This window comes from Crocodylus porosus, unplaced genomic scaffold (assembly GCF_001723895.1).
Source record: "Crocodylus porosus isolate Cpor-Errol unplaced genomic scaffold, CroPor_comp1, whole genome shotgun sequence".
In the NCBI taxonomy this organism is placed as follows: Eukaryota; Metazoa; Chordata; order Crocodylia; family Crocodylidae; genus Crocodylus; species Crocodylus porosus.
In genome coordinates this window covers 9,727,494-9,745,771 of record NW_017728948.1, presented here as the reverse complement: position 1 = coordinate 9,745,771, position 18,278 = coordinate 9,727,494, and the positions used below count along the sequence as shown (strand labels likewise).

At 46.6% G+C, this 18,278-nt stretch overlaps 1 protein-coding gene across 1 annotated transcript in view; it reads right to left on the bottom strand.

The window, feature by feature from the left end:
* The window catches only part of FABP1 (fatty acid binding protein 1), a 6,184-nt gene extending 4,272 nt beyond the window's left edge, over positions 1–1,912 (bottom strand). Inside the window, exons 1-2 of the mRNA XM_019553481.1 lie at positions 1,781–1,912; positions 605–777 (exon numbers count right to left, since the gene is read on the bottom strand). Coding sequence (XP_019409026.1) covers positions 605–777; positions 1,781–1,847 — 240 coding nt within the window. The 5' untranslated portion in view covers positions 1,848–1,912. The remainder of the gene's footprint in view (positions 1–604; positions 778–1,780) is intronic.
* Between the last annotated feature and the right edge of the window lie 16,366 nt (positions 1,913–18,278).

The following is an 18,278-nucleotide window of genomic DNA, read 5'->3' as shown; positions in this document are numbered from 1 at the left end:
TCATCAGCAAATTTGAACAGGGTGCTTTTTACCCCCTCGTCCAAGTCACTGATGAAGATGTTGAACAGTGCGGGCCTGAGGACTGAGCCTTGGGGGACCCCACTGCCCACATCCCACCAGGCTGAAAATGACCCATCCACCATCACTCTCTGGGTGTGGCCCTCCAGCCAGTTGGCGACCCAATTGACTGTGTGGGTGTTGACACCACAGCCCCCAGTTTCTTAATGAGAACGGGGTGAGAGACAGTGTCGAAGGCCTTCCGAAAGTCCAGGAAAACTGTCCACTGCTGCCCCTGCATCTAAGGATTTGGTGACCTGGTCATAGAAGGCCACCAGGTTGGTCTGACAGGACACCAACCTGTTAAATGAAAGGGGGACAAAGTCCTATGGGTCTATCCTGTGAAATGCTAAGAAACAAAGCCTTTGTAAGGGACATGTTGTTATCAGGAGGCAGCATCACTGAGAGGTTGTGAAAGGGCAGGATCCAGAAAGGGCAGGGTGCCTCTCACAGGGGCACTGGCATTCTCAGGGGCCTCAGCACCCACAGGAGGTGCCTGGTGACCCACAGGACCGAGCTCTAGACAAAGAGAGAGCCAATGGCCTACCTTGACCTTCTGTCCCGTCAGTGTCTCCATCTCTGTCTCCTCTCCAATAGTGAACTCATTTTGCAGTACTTTGCTGCCTGTGGTCACAGTGAACTTGAACTTGTTGCCATCCTGCACAATTTCTGAAATGCTCTTGAGGTCCTTGCCCTTTTCAATCTGTTCATCAGGAAGACCTGACCAGAAACAAAAGCCCAGGCTTAACAAAGACCCCAAAGGACATTATTACCAGGGAGGCAGCCAGCTCTCCAGGCTCATGATATTCACCCCAGTGAGGAGTCTTCAACTATTACAGGGTGGCTTCAATGTGGAGGACAATTCCTATGTTACCGCATGAGCAGAAGTGCAAGCAGTTAAAGCTGCGTGTGTATGTGTGTGTGTGTGTGTGTGTGTGTGTGTTGGGGAGTGGGGAGGAAATAATACATGGACACACAGGCTTATCCCTCATCAGCTGGTTAGGAAGAGGGAGAAAGTCACTGCCTTCCCCCAAACATCCAAGTGGAAAGAAAAGATCCAGCATCTTCATTCTCTGACTGAGCTGAAAGAAAGTGAAGAGAAAAGAGCAGGAGGAGGTAAAGGGATACTGGAGATCAGAGGAGAGAAGGACTGAAGGGAATGGATGGAGAACTGAAGAGGTGATGTGCCCCCAGGAAACCCTGGTGGAAATTCCCAGACATCCTAAAGCCAGTCTTCTGCTGGAGCCACGGGATCGAGGGTGAAGAGCACCAGTTGAGATGCTCTTAGCCTAGTGTCCACATAGATGGACTCATGGGGACAGCTGCTCAGTTGGCATGAATTAGCATTGCTTCGCTGACTTCAGTGGCAAGTCACCCCAGTTGAGGATCTGGTCCATGGGGCTTAAGGCTAGCAGAGGTCTTTGTGCTTACATTGCCTGATCCCCCCCGGCTACCACAAGCCATAGAATTTCACTGTTTTTCCCCTAATTTGAACCATAAATCACAGAGACTCTTCCATGCATATATTCTTGTACATCTGATTTCTCCAGCTATGTTAGTGATGCCTATTAATGCACATGAATATATAAAGACTTGCGACAGTAAAATTAGTATTAGGAAAGAAAAAGAAAGTCCTCGGTATCTGGACACAACAGAACCATTTTGGCTAACCATGGAAGCTACAGCAAGATAATAAATAAAGTTACAGTTATCTGGCACTTACCAAGGGCTTTCATGAAGGGCACAAAATTTTCCTGGGACTGGAGCTCATATTTTCCAGTGAAGCTCATTTTGGAGATGTTACCTATGCACCCAGCACAAGAAAAAGCAGCTCATGGATAACCACCACTTGGCCTTATAAAGACTTCTCTTGAAAGTTGGTCAGAGGTAACATGATGATGTAATTGCTTTATGATCTTGCTCAAACATTAACGGATGCTGGAGCAATGGTCAGGGATAAACTCTGAGATATGGCCTGAGGCTTACCACACGGGAGTGGGTTATTTTTCTTACAAGGAATCAAATTACACATATAAGAGCATGCAAAGAGGCATCAGCAGAGACATTAGAAATACATGCAGGACAGAAAGATTGCCTCCAATAAGAAGTCAAATAATTTAGCGTAAAGCCCTGGAACTGCATGCAGAGGCTGGCAAGACGGTAGCCAGCTGGGTGCGGCTCTGTGTGAAGCGCACTGGTTCATACACGCTTGGTGTGAAATGTTGGCACAAAGCAGAACGGCAGTCTCACACCTTCATCACGTAATGCTAGGTAGGATAAAGGTTGTGTTGCAAGTTGGCATCATCGCTGGAGGTAACAAACCAGTGAGTATGCTCCAACAGTTCAATGAAGAGAGAAATTATTTTGAACCAAAACCCAGAGCTTAGACTCAGAGAAGCTTATTTTTGGATCCAAAATCCCTTATCTTGCCAAGAAAGCTGAGTAGGTTAACCAAGGGCCAGTTGCTAGCAGGTCAGTGATGATGGCTGGCTGAAGATGTGCGCTGCTAAAGCAGGCAAAAAGAAACAAAAAGTAGCTCAGGGGAGTCGTGGAAACTCCTTCATAAGAGGCTGGATAAACCCCTTTTGACCTGGGAATGACACGTCCTGCATCTTGGGAGACGGTTTGATTAGTTCCTGGATGACCCTTATCCCTGCCGAACCTATAATTTTATAAGAAAATAACAAACCATCACTAAACCATCCTTGTCCCCCATAACAAACTAGGGGGAATTTCTAGACTGAACTCTGCATCCCTAAATCACTGGATTATGTTGGGGTCTTCCAGCTGCCTCCTTACTGAACTGTTGCATGTTTTATCCCTATAAATTCTGCTGAGAAAACCCTTTTCACTCTTAAGAGCAACTCCCCAATGTAAACCCTTTGGCTGATGTTTCCCTGAGCTCTAAATTGTGGCCAGGCTTCTAGCCCTCACCTGTGGGACTCTGCATTGCTTTACTACTTACTCTGTCTCTGTCTCTTCCTACACCCTCTGCTGATATTTTCCATTGGCCTCATTTTTTCCTCCTGATCCAAGTCCATTCACATCTTTATGGCTCACCCACATTGCTCCCAACTGTGGGAACACGCTCCTTATCTGCTAGGTAAACATTAGGGCTGGCTGGAAATCTAGCAACTATTTTTTCTTGGAGAAATGAGTTTTCCAGGACATGTCCATTTTTGAGATAAATCTGCTTTCCTTCCAAAAAAAAGAAAAAAAGATTTGACTTGTGTTCAAAAGCCCAAGTCACTTTTTTCCAGTTTTCAGCCTAAAAGTTTCATTAAAAAAACCCAAAAGTCCATTTTTAAAAGAAAAACCACCTCATATTCTGACCAGTTCTAACAACCACCCTCTTTACATCCAAACTCCACCCTAAACCTGACGGATTCCAATAGACCTTTCGGGGAAACCCAGTCAAGAGCGAGGTAGCTCTTTATTGTCTTTGCACAGCTGGGGCACGAGAGCCTCTGTCTGAGCTAAATAGCCTAGGATCCATGGGGCCTGGTTCAACAGCCACACCAGCAGAAATCCTGAGGCTACAGCAGTGAAAATAAGCTGGAGAGAAGTTAATGGATCTCAAAGGTCAAGTAGAGCTGGTTGGATTTGCTGACTGAGAGCATTCCCTCTCCAGCTGTTGTCAGAAGATTTCCACCAGCATCCCCTCCCGGCTGGAATTAAACTATCAGGAGAGCTGGGTGCAATGGGTGTAGCAATCCATTTATAACTCCTTTGGCCAGCGTCAACCAGTCTGGCCCTCTAACCCATGTGGGTAGATGGCCTCCAGCGGCAGGATCCATCTTTTGTTGCGCACAGCACTAGTGGGCAATAGTTTGGAGATGCAACTAATAAAGGTACACCTGCCACCTCTGTGATCCCTCAGGTTTATAGTGATAGAAGTTATCATTTAAAGATGCTCCCTAACAGGAGACTGAGGGGTTGGAAATTGGGGAATGGTCCCCCAGGCAGTGGCTAGCTAGCTAAGTAGTAGCTGTTAGTTAGTTAGAGACAGGTGTAGGTCTGCAGGGTTGCTTTCTGCTCCAAAATAAAAGTTGTGGCGTAATTCCTTTCATTCATGTTTAATGAACCCCGTGACAACAACAAGGTGTTGTGTGACTGTAATGTGTGTCACAGCTGGTGGAACCAGGGGGGGTCTGCAGAGCCGTGATGCTTGCTGGTTTGGACTGCAGCTCTCAGAAACCCCCATGGTCTGGGGGGACAAGGGAAAAAGGAATAGGAAGAGGGTGGAGTAAGGGGATGAGAGAGCAGCATGGTCAGAGGAGAGCACAGAGGAGCTGGCTTTCAGCCAGGACTGTGGGCTGCAGGAGCTGGACTTGGACATGGGGGGACCTGCAGGCTCTAGGGGCTACGGGCTTGTTTGAGGACACCTCCAGAGGTTTGTGGGGGGCAGGAATTAAGGTGCTGAGTATATGTTACCACACTGTTGATATTTCTTTGCCTCTTACCTGTTCGCTCCCTTTGGCCTGTTGGTTTATGATCCTAACCCCAATGATTTTCCATATAAAAGTGGGAACCCCCTCTTCCGTCTTGCACCAGTTTTTGACTCTGTTAACCGGGTATAGCTGTATCTGTTTATTAGACTTAGAAATTGTCCTTCCTCAAAAGGCTCAGGGAGTCTTACAATACAGAAAAAAAAAAAAGATTTATGGGAATGAAATAAAGTAAGAACACCAAACTCCTTCCCTGCCCCAACCCAGAAGGGGGTGGGGGGCAGAAACAACCAAATTTAGTTCTTGTTCCCTTCCAAGCCATACTCCTCTCTTTCCCATTTGTTATTTCCTTCCCTACAAGGGAAACACATTGTCCAATTTAAAAAACCCACAACTCCTCCCCACTCACCTCTTTACCCCATCTGTGTCCCCATCCAAGGGCACCCACATTTCCTTTTAAAGCCACAAGCTGGCTGAGGGCTTTTTCAGTTTTGCCCCCCCAAGTTTTTTTGCCTGCGCAGCCTCCCAGCCCTTCCCTCACTTCAGGTTCAGGCCTCCAAAGCACAAAATGTAAGAGCAATCCATTGTCAAATAAAGCCAACGAGGCTTTTCCTTGGCCAAAGAGTGCATCAAAACATCAGGATTTGGGCAGTGCTGTTCAAATTGGACACAGACACAAATCTTGATGAATCAGATTAAATGCTAATTTAAATCTTGCAGCTAAGGTGATTCGCGCTTGGTCTCGGCTTTCCAGGGAGACTGCATTCCTCACCGGTTGAATGCTACTCAGAGCTGACGCCCAAGGCCTGAGGAAATTTCTCCCCGAAACTCGACCTGGTTTTCAAACTGGTTGGAACCTGTGGCCTAAATCAGGTGCTGATGCCTTTCTTGCTGGTCTGATTATAATACTGCTTGGTCCAAGATATTTTTGTTCTGTTTTCAAATAACAAGATCCCAAGGATTAGGCAAATGTTCACCAAGATGGTGTGAATCTTCCAAATGATTCAAACAGCTACATATGAGCAGTTTTGCAGTATTAAAAGTGATTCAGGTCACTGGTCTACTCTGTGGCTTCCAAACACTTTTTTCCAGGTCAGCAAAACCAGTTTTAAAACCAGTTATAAATGGTGGGGAGGCTCTCTAGTGGTGGCCAGCCCTGTGATGGACTATTCCCTTTCCTAGTGCACATGAAGCTTTTGAGAAACACCATTGTCTAGTCATGGTCCATACTACAGCTGGTACCTTGCCTCAAGGTTGCTCAGTTCAATGACTGGTCATTAGTTTGGAAAACCCCAGATGCTATTGATAATCTTTGATATCTTTTACAATACTTGATTGATCATGTTGAACAAAAATATCTGCTCTCAGGAGCTTATTCTGCTTGTCTATATTTTTCTTGGTGGTTTAGGGTAGTTTTATTTCATGCTAGTAAAGATTGTAGAGGAACTTGGAAAAAACCCCCATTGAATAAAACTTGGCTAGATTAATTATTATCTAGATAGCTTTCTGAGCAAATCTTAGGTCAACTCAGTCTCAATAGCACAGTTCAATAGCACAGTTCAGTAGTGTACATCTCCCCACCAAAATGCGGACTCTTTTTCTTAAAACTCAAGATTTGCTTAATTTGAATGGACCAAGAACAGCCTGACTTGTAACATGATAGAACCTGATCAAATTAATTAACTGTCAGGTTAAAGTTAACCTGGTGCATCCTATAATCTCATGGAGAAGCTCTGGGTAGGAAAATAAGAGCCCCCATTTGAAACCATATGAAGAACAATGATCTTGTGAATGCTGGGAAATGTAGTCCAAAAACACCAGAACGAAAAAAAAAAGGCAGAAGAGCTTGCCGCCACCACCAACATCATCGACAGCAATCACCAATCAACTGGGTGGCAACAAACACCCACCCGCTGCTCTAAACCCTGAATATTTTATGATTTCATAGCAATTATATAATACATATATTTGCAGATGGCGGGATGGGAAGGGAAAGGAACAGGAGGGGAGGATTCATGCAGCTTATCTTTGGAATGGGGATTGCGGTGGGGTCTTTGGGATCACTTACTGATGGACAGAGACCAGACTGACAACCGGCAAGGTTTTTGGGGTGACTGTGCAAAGGGGAGACTCCCAGTGAGAGGCGGGGGGCAGGGACAGGGGAGGCCGGTTTACATGCGCCTCCTGCTGTAATACATCAGGAAATACATTACGGGGGGTAGATTGGTATTTGACTCCCCCTATTGAAACCTGTGGGGAATGACACCTGGGACTTAATTCATCGAAAGCGCTGTATTGTGCAAAAATGAACACCGTGTCGTGCAAACACAAACGCGCTGCACCAAAAACAAGCCACGTTAAAATTTTCAGGCACTCAACATTAATGCCCGTGTTGTCTACACATGCTCTTCCTTGTCCAGGAGAACCTGGACACCAAACTTTGGGGTAGAGTGTCCACGCCTGAGGACAGGCGGGTGATCCAGGCTGACCTTGACAGGCTCAGAAAATGGGCAGACAAAAACCTGATGGCCTTCAACACTGAAAAATGCAAGGTCCTCCACCTTGGGAAAAAAACCCTGCAACATGCTTATAGGCTTGGCAGTGCTACGCTTGCTAGCAACACGGCTGAAAGGGACTTGGGGGTCATGATTGACCACAAGATGAATATGAGCCACCAGTGCGATGTTGCAGCTGGTAAAGTGAGCAAAACTCTGGCTTGCATCCATGGATCCTTCTCTAGCAAATCCCAGGATGTCATCTTCCCGATGTACTTGGCCTTGGTGAGGCCGCAGCTGGAGTGCTGTGTCCAATTCTGGGCTCCACAATTCAAAAAGGATGCGGAGAAGCTTGAGAGAGTCCAGAGGAGAGCCACATGCATGATCAGAGGGCAGGAAAACAGACCTTATGATGACAGGCTGAGAGCCATGGGGCTCTTTAGCCTGGAAAAGTGCAGGCTCAGGGGGACCTAGTGGCTGCCTATAAGTATATCAGAGGTGGCCACCAGGATCTGGGGGAACGTCTGTTCACCAGAGCGCCCCAAGGGATGACGAGGTCGAACGGTCACAAACTCCTGCAAGACCTTTTCAGGCTGGACGTAGGGAAAAACTTCTTTACTGTCCACACCCCCAAGGCCTGGAACAGACTGCCACCAGAGGTGGTGCAAGCACCTACTCTGGACTCTTTTAAGAAACATTTGGCCATTTATCTTACTGGGATCCTTTGACCTTAGCTGACTTCCTGCTCCTTCCAAGAACCCTTCCAGCCCTAATGTCTATGAAATCTATGAAACGTTTCCATCACCGGTCCTCCTGTGAAATATGAAACATCTTAACAAGAAAGAAGCATAATTCATCAGACCTCGTTGAGGTAAATAGACTGCTCCAACTTTTATCTGAGCCTAACTGGCATACAATGAACTTTTTCAGCCAGGAAAATGTATACCACCCTCCAGCAGTCCTGTGCAACTGAAGTTTCATTTCTACCTGGGAGAAATTTTACAATCTTTGCACTCTCCTTTGCTTGAGGAAGGGTGCATGAGCCCCAAAGCTTTCAAATAAAGAACATTTTTTTGCAACTATCTAGTGGATCTAATAAAAGATATTGCCTCTACCACACTGACTGCTTTAGGAGCCTGAGTCTTTGTCTATACAGTACACTTCCTGACAGCAGTTCCCTAAAACAGGCTGCTCTGCTCTGGACAGACTGCCTCCTATTCCAGAGGTAGTAAAGCCGTGTCTAGCTTTACTACTATAGGTGGGTGAATTAGCTTTGGGGCAGGCTAATGGTCCTTGTTGGCAACGCTAGTCATTCTGCCTGGAGCACCACACAGAGGCAGCCACACATCTTCTGGGTTAGGATTCATAAGCATTGTGTACTAAGGGTGCTGCTGCTACGGCAGATAAGACTATTGGGTAGGCCTGGCCTTAGTCTCATTGAAAGTGAATTGAAAATAGCGTCCTTACTGCTAATGTCACTTCTGAAAATGGGATTTGGGGACCAGACTTACAAAAGGGTTGAGATGTTCAGCCACCACTTCAGGGACATGAGTCCAAAATTTAGACCCTCCTAAACATGGAGACACCTAGAGCACGTCTATGTTCCCACTTGACCATGCTAGGGGATATCTTTGTGAACCGCTAGGGGATATCTTTGTGAACCCCTGTGTCCCTCTTCACACACACCTGCAAACATTACAGGAGGGTGGCTATATTGCATGTTTGGGGCTAGGGTGTGCAGAGCAGGTGGCCAGTGATTCAGCACAGTGTTCCTAGGCAGTGTCAGGAGGGAGTGTGGATGTGTCCTCAGAGTCTTTGGGTGCCTAGGTTTCCATCAGCAAAGTTCATTAAGTACCGAAGTGTCTCCATTCATGCCCAGGATTGCTGAAGCCTTGGAGGCCTGGATGAGCTTGGCACATAAGCCCTTGCAGGCTCCATAAAGATGGTCTCCTCTGCATCTTGCCTGCATTTGGTAGGTAGGTATGCTCTGAATATGGCTACTGGAATGGGCCTCACTCAAATCAGGCCCATTCAAGGAGAGCTGAGGCATCCGTGAGTCATTCATGAATCATATGTAGCCCTGCTACCGGCCAATATCCTCCACCCCCACCTGGATGTTTCCAAATCCTTTGGCAGGCATCCTAGGTGCAGGTCCAAGCCCAGAGGCTTGGGGTTAGGATACCCCAAGTTTGACTCACCCTCAGCCATATGGCCGCAGGAGCAAGCTAGGGAGGAGTTTCCCATTTCCATAAAGTCAGCATATAGCTGGGATCTTCCCACTGAAAGTGAAAGTGGGAGGCTAACTGGTCAGGGTACTACCTCCTGCCACATTTGTGGTTTCCCCCTATCCTAGGAAACCCACCCTGGTGGTCATGGTACTTCCCCTGCCAGGATGTGGGAGACATACCTCAGTTTAATTACTCCATGCAAAGTAGGAAAGCTTCAGCAGGAGGAAACTAAGAAAGCCCTGTCCCAGAATACTTTATAGCCTGCTGGGCTTAACTTGCATGGGAGATGCAGCTTCAAGTTCCCTCTGGCAAAGGAAGGACTTGAACCTGGGTCTCCTACTTCATGGGTGGGTGGTTTAACCACCGGGATTTTAGGTAAAAGGGTATCAGCACTTTCCCCTCCATTCTGTGAAAAAAGGCTGGCTTAAATATCATCCCTGGGAATCCTTGAAGAAAATCAGCCTGGAGTTACATGACTATAACTTTCCCCAAGGGGTTGGCTTTCCTTAGCATGTCTTACCAGGTCACTTAGGCAGCTCCCCCTACCATACATTGACTTTTGTGCATCCCATTATTACTGTAGGTGCCTTAGTCTCCTCATAATTGTATAGGCAGCCTAGGCACCTAATGAGGGGCCGTGGGTTTCACTTGCTGGCCAGGTGCTCCTGACACGGAGCCCTAGACCCTAAGAGCTCTTTTGGATTGTGTAATAGGCTTCTGCCAACGTTAGGCCAGTCCGTTTAAGATACCTCCAGTTGGGCACCCAAAGTCACTAGTCACTTCTGAAAATCTTAGCAATGTATTTATTTAAAAGGACTCCTCAGCTGTTAATCAGCGGGGATCTGCTGCATCAGCTCTCTGCATTGTCAGTTCGATTCACTTCTTTTTTGCTGGATTTCCAACTGCTTGTCCTTTGCCTGCATTCCTGGAAACGTGGCACAATTTGAGCAGTTCTCAGGGTCTGGTCCAAGTCCCACTGAAGCCAGTGAGAACTTCGCTGAATGCTGGATCACAGCTTAAGTGATCTTCCGATTTACAGACTCCACAGCTGACAAATTGCTTTCTTCTTAAACACTGGGCAATACTGGTTCCTAAAGCACTTTACAATGGGGGCAGCACCACCAGCTGCATTCTTCAGACCGAGAAACCGAGGTACAAAGCAGTGAAATGACTTGCCCAAGGCCACCTAGCAGATCAGAAACATCCCCAGGATTAGTGCCCTGACTCTCCTGGGCACTAGCACCTTGCCACAGCTGCTGAACCAAGCTGCCCCCCCAGAGCTCAGAGCATGTCACCGCTGGAGCAGTGGGAATGTTTCTCAATGATGCCCTGAAGCTGGTGAAACCCTCCTGAGTCAGGGTTTCACTCCCAGCAGGATGCAGGAGCAAGACAAAGGCACATATTCCAGCCTTCCCCTCCTCACTCAGTGGAGGCCCCATTCAAGTTTAATCTGCAGTTTCTTTGAATCAATATCTTGTTGGATTGTGCCCAGCCTTAACCATTGGGCACAGACTTGGAAGCGCCAGTTCCAGATAAGATCGCAGAGTTATCGGGTGATAAGTCCTTCCAAGGGCACTGACGTGATTGCTTCTGTAACTGGAACTTGCTTGGGGTGAAAATTCACCCCAGTACACAAAGCAAGCCAAGGTCTGGGCACCACTCTGGCCTATTTCATTTCATTCTGAAAAGCCTTATGGCTTTATACTGAATCACGCTGAACACCCAGACGTACGTCACACCCAGTCTTAAATCATCATTTCCTTAGCCTGTGTTGATGCAGGGCTTTCTCTTGGGGGCAGAATTTATAGACTAGCTGGCCTCAGATATTAGGGTCTCATGTGCTGTGCTCTGGCCTCCTTGGACTGCCTAAACCTGTGTGCTTTAAACCTCTGGTTTGTGACCCCATGCTCTGAACCTCCTGTTTCTGTCCTGGACTTCCTGGCCTACATAAACCACATGCCCTGACCCCAACCTTGTCTCAACTCTTGGCTTGTTATCCTGACATCCAGCTTTGAATTTGGCTTCCACTCCAGGAAACCCCTGACCTAGCACGATCCACTTGGGCCATGGCTAGGTCAAGATAGAGTTGCTCCTCATTTGTCCCAGAGCAAATCATGTCTGAGCCAGGCCCTGTATTTTTAAAGTCTTCTGTTTAAATCCTGCTTATGCACATTTCTTGCTCTTTTGCAAAAAGAATAACCACAATTAAATAAACATTAACCTTATGTGTGTTTGCTTATGAAGACAGTTTCCTTCCATACATCTCTTGAGAGGCAGCAAAGTCTTGAAGGGACTCTAAGAATAAAGGTGACTTTCATTACACCTACTTTACTACCATGAAGATGGTATCTATCTAAGGTATTTAAACAGTCCCCATAGCTTTTCTTTGGCTTAGGTGTCAAGGCTGAAGACAAAATCCAGCAGTCCCTGCCTGGTTTAGAACATCACCTCATTAAGACAGGGGTCGGAGAGCTTCCATCTTCCAAGCACCAAGCTGCCATGCTCCTGATTTGACCCAGAAGACCCATGGACTCCACCAGATTCACCCTCACTGGAAGGATAAAGCTCGTCTGTGCAAAAGCAGAACTTCCTTGTGGGCTAGCACAAGACTGTGGAGCAAACTTTCCCAGGAACGAAAGACCATAGCAAACCTCCTCACTTTCTGCTCAAAGTGCAAGATGCAGTTCTTTGCAAAGAAAAATGCAGACCAATGCGCATATTTAACACAAAAGAAAGAACCCTAAAAACCCAAGATGCTACACAGCATGGGCAGTTTGCCCTGTAAACTAAAGTGAAATCTGTAAGTCCAAAAAAACACATCTAACCACTTAGGCACCTGAGAGATTATAAGCACCTATGATTTTGCGTAAGTCTGTGGTGGGCCCTGATCCAGTTGGCAGCCTGCAGTAAGCACCCTTACACACCTTCGCAGCAATGCGCTCAGGGCAGGGAAGAGCAGCCACAGCTCCTGTTATTAAAACTAAATTTGGCTGCTATCTAATTTTTGCACATTCGCCTATAGGTTGGGGTATTCCTCTGGTAGGAAACTGGGATTGTGGGCTCTCCTCAACCTGGGGGAATTCAAATCCCTGTCTTCCACCTTACAAGAGAGAGATTGAATGACCAAGCAATGGGCTATGTTGGGATGGGAGCACTTTACAATGCCTTCCCATGAAATGGGCTGCTGTGTAATAAGGAAGAAGATAGATGAGGCCAGAAAGATACATAAAAGGTGGCAGAGCAGCACTACAACCAGCCATGTCTTAAAATGGGTTGGCAAGCTACAGCCCGTTAGACGGATGCAGCCCATGATGAGCTTGGATCTGGCCTGCCAAGGTCTGATTTGGAGTGGGGGAAGGGAGCAGATTTAAAGGACCCGTGTTAAAGCAGTCACTTCAAGTCTCCTGTTCTCTGCCTTTGCTGCTGAATTTGCCACTCTCCGTTGGCATTCACCAAGGATTTTGGGGGCACCCAGTAAATGGAGGGGGGCACAGAGCAGGGAAGCGATCAGAGCAGCAGGGGTAGGGGGTCAGCTCACTGTGCTAAAAGGTTGTCAACCCCTGTTTTAAAACAAAGGAAGGAGGCAACCCTCTGCAGAATCATAGAAAAATAAGGCTGAATGGGAACTGGGGAGGCTGTGTAGTCCAACACCCTGCACAAGGCAGGACCGCCCCTGTCCAAACCATTCCTCATTTCCAAGGAGGAAGACTCCACAACCTTCCTAGGTAACCCGTTTCATTGCTTAACCTACGTCATAGTTAGAAATGTCCTCCTAATATACAGCCTACATGTTCTTCGTCACAATTTAAGACCACTACTGTGTTTTCTTTCCCCCACTGTCACGGAGAATAGTCTATCTATTCCCATCCTTTTTACAACCGCTTTTCAGGAACATGAAGACCGTTATCAAATTCCCCCTCAGTCTTTTCTTCTCCAGACTAATCCCAGTTCTTTCCGTCTTTTCTAAAAAGTCATGTTTCCTAGATCTCAAATCATTTTTTTGCTCTCCCCTGGTCTCTTTCCTATTTGTCTACCTCTTTCCTGAAGTGTGGCGCCCAACACTGCACACCATACTCCAGGTGAGGCTCCACCATCTGCACTCAAGTCCCTGGAAGCTGTGAAACCCATTCCTGACAACTAACTCTCACTCGGGTGTATGAATTTTGCTCTCAGCTATCTGTTTAGACATGGGTGTGGGATTCAGAGCAGAGTCATGCCTACATCCCTTTGCTGAACTGGGTCAGAAAACCTGTAGCTTTCCCTAAATCATACAGGGCACTGTCATAGGACCTCCCAAAAGCTGAGTGAAAATCTCAGTCACAGTACCAGGTCCAACAGGCACTCCCTGCTCTCATTTATGCACTTGCATGTGCAAGCAGATTTTGAGATAATTTGGCCTTTGCATCCGGATTAATCACTGGATTAGGTCTGGATTTTGCAACCCTTCTGGCAGTGAGCGCACAGTCTTCCAAAGAGTCACCCCAGGAAGCAAGCATTGCACAATCTCACTCTCGTCACTTCTATCTTAAGGAGTGTGCCTTGCACTTTGCTCCAGTGAGCAAAAACCTGCAGCAGTGGTGCCCTTCCAGCTGACTGTGAAACCTGTAGCTACTTGTGAGACTGTAATGCCAAGTTGTCAAAAGCGCAAAACTTCTTTCATATTGTGTCAGCTAGCATCTTTCCCCATAGTGCTACTTGCCCATTTTAGCTGTCTCTTAACAAAATACTGCATTGTTAGCAGATAAAAGAAAAAGTGTGTATGCTTGGGGGGGAATCACACACATGCACATCTTATCTAAGAGTCCATGTCAGGCGACAGTTGTTCCTCAAAATAGATTATATGGAAAAGGGGCTATTTTATTTGTCATGTCAAAAGGGCAATTTTGTGCCCTTTGATTTGTTTGCTGATTAATGAATATATTGATATAAATACATCCATGACAAAAGTCATTCAAAGAAGGTTAAAGGTGCATTGTTACATCCTGCAGCGCGAGGGAATGCTGGCCATTGCACGTGGAAACTGCTTTCTTCCATTGTATGGCACCAATCCGTGAAACACCAGAGTAGAAAACAGCCCTAGCTCACTGCAGACCCATGCACAGGACTGAGGTTGTGAGAGAGAAGCCTGAGGTCCCATGCCGCAGGCTTGTTGTTTGGCAAGGTAAAGAGACCTGCAAGGAGAAGTGAATGCCAAGCAGGAGACCATCCAAATGGTGCATGGATTCTAACAAAAGTGGTCGAGAAAACTTCTGTTGAAACTTGTGTGCAATGGAAACCTGGGGTACCAAACAGAAATGTAGTATTGGAAAAGTTTCTGCTGAAAATAATGCATTTTCTATTGAAAAACAATTCATCACCCCAAGCCTACATGCTTCAGCAGAAAATCAAAACAGGGTTTCAATTCCAAAATGCTTCTGTGGGGCCTCAGGCGAACAGTAGCTTGGGCCACTAAGGATCCCACTCTCCACAGTGGATTGGGATCCCTACTCATGCATCACAGCAGCCATCACAGCCATGGTGCAGGCCACCTCTCCCCAAAAGGCAATACAATTGTGCATCAGGGGAAATGCAGTCCAGTGAAGTAGCTTGGATGTGCATTGTGCAAGGCATCTGGACCATGGTTGCCATCAGGCACCACCGTGGCATTTCAGAATTGAAATAGGCTGATTTTCAGGCAAATGTTACAGATTTTAGCCAAAATATTTGGGCTTTTTCTTATTTTTTTTCTTTCTAAACACAAATTTCTGTGCAGGGGAAAAGAAAATTTTCTAGAGAGTTGTAATGGCTAATTACATGGTTCTCAAACAATACACTAGGATTCACACTGGCTGGCACATACAGAGTAGTAGACAGCTCTACAAGATACTACACACTTGTATTTAAAGCTAAGTGAAAAACTACACAAGTTTTGGAGTCTGGCCTTAAACTTTCCAAATTGATAACATCCAGTTTTATCCCAGAGTCCATTGTACCTTCCCATTGTGCTCTCTGCTGTCGAGCTGACAGACATAAGAACAGAGGAAACACTAGACTAGATGGGACCAGGGAATATCTGGGGGTTTTTCCTTACAATTTATACACGCGTGGTTTTATTCAGGTAACACTCAGCTGAGGGGAAGGCTTGGGCTTGGAGGCCCTTTGTTGAATAATTGCTATTGAATTCTTCTATAGTATGTGGACTGGAGAGGAACTTGAAATGTGCTTCTGATACAGGGATTTACAACCAGATTTGTGTTTGGCTGATGGATGACTGCACAGAAAGTAAATGTTTAATCGGCAAGAAGTGGAACTTGTGTTTAAACATTTCTCTGGTGGGTGAGCTACAGTGTGAAACTGCATTTACAAGGGAGAAACTTTACAACATGACTGTGACAAAAATGATAAATAAATACAAAATTGCTTGCAATGGCAAGCTTCTTAGCCTAGGAACCTAATCATCTTCCCTGTTAGGAAGACACCTTATGAGGTCCGACTGTTTCTATTTGATTTACAGATGTCTGTCACCTCTGAAATTCAGGCCCTTCTGATTTTACATGTTTATGGAAACTTTAAGTAGAAGAATTCAACAACACAAAGTTGGAGCTCATAATAGGAAAGTGAAGTGGGGAGGGAAACGTCGGGACTGCTTTCTCCAGCAGCTGAAATACAACCACTTCTAAGGTAAGCACAGGGCATTATGCATAAATATAAGGGAATTATCTGAAGTGACGGCCAGGGAAGGACACAAAGAGGGACCTTTGACCAGAGTCATCTCTGAAAGGTGCATACAAGTCCAGCGATCCCTTCCTATCAACCTTAACACGGGAATGATTTGATCTAAACCAGTTTGGATAGATGCATTACTAAGCTTGCCTGGACAAGGTGCAGCCATCACAGTTCTGGCAACGAGAGCTTGTGAGTAGGCTGCAAACATCAGCCTGCCAGGGTCAGCGCATGAATGTCTCTTTCTCCAATAGGGACTGCAGGAGGTGTTGGCATGATCCAGATATGAGATAATAATGCTAATTAGAGCAGTATGTTTGATCCAGGCAGAGAAATGGGACTCAGCCTGCTTTGTGCAAGCTATCTGGCTGCAGCAAAGGGAAGCTGCAAGTCACAAAGCCAGGTGAAGAGTTGCAGCAGAACACCACTGGGCAACCTCTCAGCTCCTGGAATTTGGCATCAACCACCGACTTCTCCAGACCTACGTCATTGTGGTTCTGGCATCAGAGACCGGAGTCACGACATGCATCCTCCGGGCAGAAAGCCTGGGCAGCCATCAAATACAGTGTTTCGAAGGCAGCTGTCATAGCTTAGCACTGTGATTCCTCAAACAGTGGGTAGCAGAACTGCTACGAGTGGGCCCCAAGGGTCCATACTAGAACTTATCTACAGGGTCAGCAAACCTCCACACCAGTGTGTCTGCTGTGCCAGGCTTCACTGTACTGGGACCCTTCTATTACCCTTTGTGCATCTACATGGCATTTTTCTAGCTGCGCAATGGGCTTTTTTGACCCTTACCCATAGGCCGCAAGCAGATTACTCCTGCAGCATGGACACATACATATGTGTGCATAAGTGAGCATGGTACCCAGGTTGTAGCCACATTGGTCTAGAGGAAAAGGCAATCAGGACCCATAGTAAAGATGATATCTCTTATTAGACCAACAAGATTTTTGCAAAAAAAAATTCTTTAATTGCAAGCTTTCAGGAACAAACAGCCTTCCTCAGGCACTGGAGGAAAGATTGTAAAAGTTCTCCTGGGTAGAAATGAAAGTTCATAGGATGTTGACAGAGGATGGGAAACTCCTCTGGGCAGTCTGTTCACAGCTGGTATGGAGTCTCTCACCTCCTGTGAGGATCTGTGATGATGCAAATTACCTTGAAACAAAGGCGGGAGCAGGATCTCAGGTTTCAGGTGGTCACAGTTGCTTCCTACATGTGCATCTACATAGATGAGCATGTGCAGTGACCTATACACCATCTGGGCACATACGCACATACCTAAATTTAAGTTTCACGAGAAGTGTCAGCCCGTCCTGTGTTTTAGCCCCAATACCTGGTTAGGTAGGCCACTTGTCCAGGATGCTGGGAACCCAGGTTCCAGGCCTTCTCCTTATTAGAGGGAGTTTGAACCAGCAGGAGCACTTGCCCTGTGAGCGAGCTGATTAACTCTGCCGAGATGTTAGACTGATTAGCATGGGTGCAATGACAGTGCTTCTGGTAGGTCTGGCCAATGCTGCATGAATTATATCGATGCAACACTGCACTATGCTGTGTGACTTCCAGTTTTAGCTAGCTTGCTTTGGTTTTGGAAGCTGCAGGGGTCACTTTGCAGCTGGTAAGGAGGTTGAGACCCACTGGCCTGATCCTGGGTGCTGAGCCCATGGACCTCCCACTGGAGGTGACTTACTAGCATGTGTAAACTTCTGGCTGCCACTCCTCCCCTTAGGACCTGCTCCTCTTCCTCTTAGGGAGCTCTGAAAGGCTTAGGATATGGGGCCACCCAGAGCAATCTCCAGGAAGCACCAGACTTTGGTTAAAGGTTAGAGGCAACGTGGCCGAGTGGATGTGAGCCAGGCAGAGAACAAGGTTGTCCGCTTCTCTTATCTTGTCTGGTTGTTCTCTTTGAAGTAGCTAGCTGGTTTTATCTCTGCTACTAGCAGCCTATGCTTGAGCCTTGTTTCCTTTTAAAGCTCCTTGGGATCTGTGCTCAAGAAAAGCTAGGAGACAGTGGGCAGGTGCAAAATGTTAAGAGTCCATGCAGGCAGTCACCTGAGTGCTGTTTGTGCCATGTGCCTTCAGCACAACCTAGTGACAAAGATACGAGAGAGGGCACTGCTGTTGGTAGGTTTGGCACGTTTTAGGGGGGTTGAGTAAAGGAATCTACAAAGAACAAGTCCCTGCCACTCCCTTCTCCCCCAGATACTGCTAGGCACTATCCAGTGGATAGCATCCACTGAATGCTGAATAAGCTACTCCTAGCCAATGAGATGTTATCATTGAATCAGAAAATTAGGGTTAGACAGGACCTCAGGAGGTCACATCTAGTCCAACTTCCTGCTCATAAG